Source organism: Necator americanus, chromosome V, assembly GCF_031761385.1.
Source record: "Necator americanus strain Aroian chromosome V, whole genome shotgun sequence".
NCBI classification, from domain to species: Eukaryota; Metazoa; Nematoda; class Chromadorea; order Rhabditida; family Ancylostomatidae; genus Necator; species Necator americanus.
Genome location: NC_087375.1, coordinates 23888934 through 23896582, shown reverse-complemented (window position 1 = coordinate 23896582; position 7649 = coordinate 23888934). Strand labels below are relative to the sequence as shown.

The window sequence follows — 7649 nt, the reverse complement described above, 5'->3', positions numbered from 1 at the left end:
GATCAACTGTGATAAGAGTATTCAGGAAACCGAAAAGGACGCATTCTTCACCCTTTTCAAAAGTGGCACACCGTGCACCACGATCATCCTTTTCCTGTCCTATAAAAGTTTTGAGTTTTGAAGTTTCACATATCATAATGGTAAGGAAAGTTTACTTAAACTAAAAAATAAACGCTTTTCTACTTGCGAACGTGATTACTGTTCTCCTTCCTCGTTGCTGCATTACTTCAATGTGTAGTGCCAACTTTTGCACTGCACTGATTTTCAACACGAAGAATTCAACCCTCTCAAAAGTGTTGTTAAATCCCCATCTCCCACGTTATTTGGACAAATTACCGCCCACATCTCAGGATAATCACTCTCAGGACAATCACACACCTGCGCTCCCGCTGATCGCCAATTTGCTCGGCGCGGCGCAAGTAATCCATCTTCTATCAAGATCGCGCCCAAGGGTTGCCCAACGGCTTTTCTTCTCGTGGGAGACTGGAAGAGCATCGCATTTCTCTTCAAAGGACTTCTTAAAGAAGTCCTCCTGCAATGCGTTTGATATCACGTGAGATTCAGTCGCGCACAGCTCTGCTCAAACGGTTTTCGTTGAAGCGCATAAAGTGTCCGCTCGACCTAATTTTACCTCCTTTGCATTTGTGGCAAAGTCTCTGATCTCTCACTGACGACAACTGACATTTCAATCCCATTTTTCACTTCCGTAAAGCGATTTACTCCCAACATCTCTTCTTCAAGTCGGCGTTCTACGACGCTGACCACATCTCCTCCTGCTTGGAAAAAAACATCCACGCTTTTGAACTGTATTTGGAAACAGAAAGAGCGATGCTGGTAAATAGATGACCACAGCTCTGCTCAACTTCTTGTTCGTCTCTACAGCATTTTTTTTAGCTTTTGTGTACTTCCCAAGACGTTCCTTTCCTCTTGCACAGCTCGGAGGTTAGTCCATTCATCATGTTAGTTTCCCGAACATAGCTGAAGCTCTCCGCTAGAATCGTCCGCATCGTATGATAGCGTGAATGTCGCATCAGAAACCCATGCCTTTCTCATGATTCTGCCAAGATTCAGCTGGATACGGCTCTTTTGACAAGTTTCAGCAAATTCAACCAGGATTCGCTCCGCCTGACTAACGATGTCATAGTGATACGAAACGGTGCAACTGCCGGCGAACTCAACTTTCGCTCCTACGTTATCCCTTACCAATCCTCGTGTTGCCGTTGTCGAGAATGGCACTGAATATTTCAGATGGAATTATCATCCTGTCAAACCCCTCTCTTCACATCGATTTCGACATTATTGTAGGACGAGAAAGTTTAGATCGTGAAATTCTAACTCAGTAGTTACATCTATAGGACTAGGAGTAAGAAAGAAGTGGTTACTTTGGAGTAAGGGATGTCTTGAAAGAACACAGAGCTTGTACACCCTTTTTACACTACATCCTTGATTATTCGGTACTACATTATGTTTTGTCAAGACTGTCGTCTCCACTGTTTATCCCAGTGTGCAGTTGCTCAATTCAAACGTTTTTTTCCAAAAGCACCAAACCTCTATTTTCCTGTTATGTTTCATGCAGACCAGGTTCAATAGGATGGAAAGGGGACCATTTCTGAAATGAGAAAAAAAACTGTGAAATTGTTGCAGTTGAAAATGTTGACGAAAATGAGATACAGTTGAAGCGAATAAAATGATCGCAATATGGCCAGGAGCATTCGATAGTCTCTAATGAAATATGAACCTTTGCCAATTACGTCATTCCACCTTAACTGAAAATCTTTACCCTTCAAAATTACATGATAAATTTCCTAACTATTGCAAAAAAGGGGAAAAGGTTTTCCTCTTAGAATAAATGCTGATTTTCTTCTGGCACCTCATAAAAGTATCGTACGAATATTCGTGCGTTTCTACTCCATTTCCTTACACAATGGAACGGCAATGTGGCAACGGTGTCTTTTTATGGAACGTTGAGGCTCAAAGTCAACTACAGATAACTTCGTTCGAAATTCTTCTCTGTTCTGATATTCGCGAGGAATCCTCGAAACCTACGCACGTTGTTCTTCCTAATTCTTCACATATTGCTTGCGCTCTTTTTGTCTGATGATAATTGATTTTAGTCCTGCATCCATCCTCTTATTCCCTCGTCTCATTGTTTACCGCTTTTTTCTAATTTCTTTCGGCGCCTTATCCTGTGCGCGTTTGAAAAATCCCTCAATATTCGGTAATGGGCAGAGATCTCACCACAATTTCTAAAGCATCCAGTAACCCTATTGAACGGAGGGGAAGTATTTCTTACAGCGTTTTTTTTTCTGCAAATGACAGCTCTCCATAATTTGTAAAGTGAAATCCAATGAACTGTATCCTATACCCAGATTTTGGTTGATCAAAGTGGCACCGACTAGAAATTGCGCATAGAAGTAGAAAATGTCTTTCTGAATTCAATTCTTTCTTCTATCAATTCTCCGGATGCTAGTTTATAACCGAAAAGGATTGTGAGCCCAGCTTCCAAATTTTAGCTCTGAATTTAACTGTTTTTTTTTAACAACGTGGACAACAAACATTATTTCCACCGGAACTCCCTCTTACTTACTCCTGAACTCGAAAATACCGCATCGTCACACAGCAATACAAAAATTTTGCTAGACCTTAGTTATATCACAGAATTACTGTCTTAGCTTTTGTTATTAGTTTCAAAAGAAATATCTCTGATCTAGAGTCTAAAACGTAGGATCTTCCATTATGAAAATGAAGGCTGAAATGCTTGGGTTCCGGAAATTTTGTTTCTAGGGTGAAATTGAATCTTTACAGCCCATACTTTATCAAAATTCACGATGTGTCCGTTCGGCCACATGCACTATCGAATTTTCAAAATTCTAGTGTGACTACATGAGCAAAAATGTGGTTGCCACCTGGAAAACCTTTATTTTTTATTTTCTGCTACTTCATCACACATTGATGAAGTAGCAGCGATAATGACCGTGACCGTGTTCTGGCCCGTAAATTTAGGCCTCAAATTTGGAAATTAGAGATTATGGGTGTTTTTTTACAAATTAATTCCTGTATTTGGAAAATAAAGGCGGGTGTAGTGTAGTTGTTAGAGGTTCAGCTTCCTGCACGATCGATCGAAGGTTCGAGTCCGCCCTAGTGCTCACCAAGGCTTTCATCCCTCCGAGGTCGGTAAATTTGTACCAGACCTGTCTGCGAGGATAAAAACACTGACTTGACACATCGGCTAGCAACCGCAAGTCAAGTCCAGATACACGTTCGTAAACCTCAAACGATTCTGAATTGAAGTGAACGTGGGGCGCATCCCGAGCGGATTGATTAACGCCAGACACTTTATCCTTTATCCTTACTTTATCTGGAAAATAATACCGAATGTTCCACAGTTGCAGATTGGTTTCGGAATTGAATTCTCAGAGGAGAATGAAACATATATTTTCCTTTCCTTGTGACAACGAAAATGATGTGACGCGAAATTCGTTGTCAATCATATGTCTGGAGCTCCTTCCACGTTCGACGTTTCCTCACTAACCGCCACAATCAGGGGCTGTTTGGCTCTAACACGACTTTTTTTAGCTTATTTTTAGATAAACCCAGTCGTTCCACTGTTTTCGACTATTGAAAGACGTCACTTTCTCTTCTGTGTTTTCTAACAAGACTGCTTTCCTATCAGCTGACATCGGCACCAATCACACTCTCCCGCCCTTCTCAAATTACTGAAAGAAACAGAGCGCTTCTGAAGCTTCAAAACGCTCCTCTTTCATATTTGTTCCGTTCCGCGCCTTAAGGTGCCGTAAAAGCTCATTGTTAAAGCCATTGTGAAAATTTAAACAGGAAACCTTTTGAAACTTTTTCGAAGCAGGAGTGATAACTGTGCAAACAAGATTGATGTTCTGGAAACAAGTGAGTAAACCCACAGAACCTACACTTCTCAGCTTTCAAGCCCTTAAACTGATAGCGGATAGAACAGCATTTCTTGAGGATCTTCAGTAGAGAATTCCATTTGCAATAAAGTAAAAAAAAAACTGCTGGTTTCACACCGCTCCTCTTAAAACATTGACGACACTACGTGCAAACGGATTGGTTGAAGAAAAAGCAAGAAAATAGTATTATATCATGCATTATATCATATTATATTATGTAGTAGTATTAGAAAATAGTATCAAGAAAAAAAAGAAAAAAAAAGAAAAAAAAAAGAAAAAGAAAAAGAGAAGAGAGAAGTTATAAAGAAGCACTAGAAACAAAAAGAAGAGCTCATGAATACGTGTAAAAGAATTCTTCTGCAGCAGAATGACCTATGTTTGGTGGGCTCGCTCGCGAAAAAAACGCTCTTGTACCATATCCCACGAAAATTACAAAGCCCTGCACTGCAAACCTTACACGAAGATTAAGGGTAAGGGGACAAAGCGAAAATTTCATGATGCTCATGCCTATTGAAGCTTCTCGTCATACATCCCAGCTCCAATCAAACTCCGAAACTGATACAAGGTCTCATCGTTCCACTCACAGACCGCTTGCGCAATTATACCACAAGCAAGTTCGTGTTGACTGTAGGGACTTATGGAATCCACCTTCTCGTGTTTCAATTCATCGGCATTCCCAATGATCTTCTGGCATGTACGTGACATGAGTCGGGAACGCATGAGCAGCAGGTGCTGGACCTTTAAAGGCAGCGTATCGTACGGATTGACGTGATGCGGAAACCCCACGGAGAACGTAGAGTTTGATATCGAGCACGGCTATGCTTATCTTTCCTAATCGTCGTAAATCTTGGAAGACGATGTTCTTTCCTACAAGGTACAAGTAGCAACGCGCTACCCCCGTGAACGCTCCCCATCTACGAGCGGGTGGTTGAAAATCAACGATCAGCGTTCGTAAACCTCAAACGATTTTGAATTGTGGTCGAACGCGCGGACGCATCCTCATAAAGACTGAACAACAGCGTGGACTTTATCCTTTTTATTATGTTCTTACTTGTTTATTCATTCCTTCTGATAAATTTTTTTGCACACTTATGTACTGCCTCCATACGCTCAAAACTGAGATCTTCCAAAGTAAAAATTCGGGGTTCAGCTTAACCAGCTTTAATGAACGAAATTGACACACAAAGTGACTAACAAAGTGTAGCGCAGTCGGTAAGAGGTTCCGCTTTGGCTGCAGCGAGATCGATCGGAAGTTCGAACCTGCGCTAGTGCCTACGGCCTCTAGTCTCACCGGAGTTGACAAATTTCGTACCAAGCTTGTCCGGGTGGACAAAACCACTGACCTTATACACCGGTTAACCCCACAAGTCATTGTTTAGGCAAGCCACGCATTCGTAAACTACAAACGATTCTGAATAGAAGTGACGAGTTGGCGCATCCTAAGCGGATTGTTCGATGTCAGACACTTTATCCACTTTATCTTCTCACATATGATGAAATAAATCTCGGCATAAATAAGATTACTATGCTAACAAAGCGATTTCTTGCATAACAAAAAATCGGGGAAGAAGCATAAATCATCACGTTCAGAAATCCGAGAAAAAACCGAAGCGTAAGCAAATCGTGCTTCAAACGAGGAGAAGACATCAGCCAACATTGTAATCCTGGAAATTAGAGAACCACTACGAAAAAAAGAGTAGACAAAAAAATTAGAAGATGCATTGCCTGTGTGCTAAAGAGGGTCAACTTTGCTGTGCAAAAATTAGGTGAATTCTGAATGATTCTGTTCGTTCCTTTTTCCGTATTATGACACCTGGGACTTTTCGAGCAAATAAATAAATAAGTTTGGAAAATCGTTCATATAGGTGGTAGAAATGAGAAGTCTAGAAATTAGTTTAAGAAACGGGTAACATTCTGATAAGTAACGATTGCACACTTCTCGTTTGGGTCGAACGATAGGAAGAAGCCTTGGGAGAGCAAGAGTTTGTTGCTGCAGTTGACGAGAACCTGTGCTTGCCCAATTTTCTAGCCTGATGCAGAATGTTGCAAATCAACACGCCGAAATCGGTGGACTTCTGCCGCCGCATTGCGTAGCGTTGGATGGAAAACTGCTTCGCTACGTGCGCTTACAGCACAGAGAGGCTTCGGTAAGAAGAACGGTGTATATGTTGGCATGTGCTTCAAAAACTCCTCTTTCACATCTGCTGTGGATCACGGTAGGCTGACTACCGTATCGCAACATAGAGCTGGAATCAAGGAAATGGATTAGCTCTGATTCGCTGCGACAAGGATGAAGCTGGGTCACGGAACCAAAGGCGCTAAATATTGGAACAAGAACATTTGGCTCACCTTTCTTTAAAGACGTTTGTTCGGTATCGCCGCGAGAACATATGGTCAAGCGTTTCTAAACATGAATTCTGCATAACGGGAATGAAATCCTTCGTCGTATTTACTTGCTCCGAGATAGGAACGTCATACTGTATCCCTTAAACATTCTTTCCCTTCCTCTCATCCCAATATGTTTCGAAAAAGGTTACGTATTTACTACTTTCTTGACCTATGTCAATTACCCTTATCAGTATGCGACATCAGTCAAGTGTAGATCAGGAGGAATAAAAGAAGAACCTTCATCCATTTCATTCATTTTGAAAGCATTATTTTAAGAGTACTGTAGACAGAAAAGGGTGCCGCTTCGAATTCTGTTACCCGAAACTGCAGTGGAAACCTGTGATGATAATCTAATTCTATCACCCGTCACACTTAATAACAGTACGAACAAGGTAGGAGGTATTTAATTAATTCAATCAGTCTTCTTGAGGATATAGTCGATCAAATGGACTGGAGCTCGCTGTAGCTGCGCAAGCGGCGCGGTTAAGCTGGCTGTTAGCTGTTCGTACTGCAATGATAACTGGAGCTAAGGAACTCTATGCGCCACTCCGAGCGCAGCCGCTTAGGCAGTTGCGACGAACTTCACGTCGTTTTGACTTCAGTGCAGCTTCAGGGACTTGGAAACTGTAATTGTAGGCGTCACGCGTCCTCCTTACTCCTAGAGTTCCATTAGTTTAGTTTTGCTTCTCAGCCCCAGCACTTCGTTCATTTTGAATTCACATTTCTATGAGATTGAAGTCATGAAGTGGTTTCAACAACACCAAAAGAGAAATGGTACAGTATCTCCGCAGAAAACTCTAATTTTGTTAGAAGTAAGCTATGGGTGCTGGTGTTGAGTTCCTGCTCCAATTCGAACCCGCCCCACTTAGTATGCACTCCGTTACATGCACTTTGTTTTTTTTTCGGACTTGTTGGATTAAATTGCTTATTTTATTGGTCCCATTATGCAAACACTGGTACATTTCCTTTTTGATTTGGTCTAAGTGTGTTTTTAAGAATCGCGAGCGATGGTGCTTGTTTTTTGGTTCCTTTATTTTAAGGCGGGAAGCCAGGGAATGTAGAAAACCAACATGAGCTCGTTACTTTCGGCTGGATTTAATTCCTTAAGAACATTCGCCGGTTAACTGATTACTACTTCACTGTTTTCTTGACATTATTACTCCTTATTGGAAAATATTTCATCCTGAATATCTATACCATACTTGTGAGAATATATATTGTAACTCTTTGTTCTTTATTTTTTGTTTCCTCTTCCTATCTTTATTTTTTCACCTTTTCTTTCTCTCCCCACTTGGGTTGGCTATGATTTTCTTGTTCTTTTTGTTATTTTTTTTAGAA

The 7649-nt window shown here is 41.1% G+C and overlaps 1 protein-coding gene across 1 annotated transcript; it reads right to left on the bottom strand.

The window, feature by feature from the left end:
• Positions 1-960: 960 nt before the first annotated feature.
• On the bottom strand, positions 961-4643 carry RB195_014999 (uncharacterized protein; the record flags this gene model as incomplete). Its single annotated transcript, XM_064205506.1, has 2 exons — positions 961-1235; positions 4508-4643. 2 exons carry the CDS (start codon positions 4641-4643, stop codon positions 961-963), a joined length of 411 nt encoding a protein of 136 aa, XP_064061387.1.
• Positions 4644-7649: the final 3006 nt, after the last annotated feature.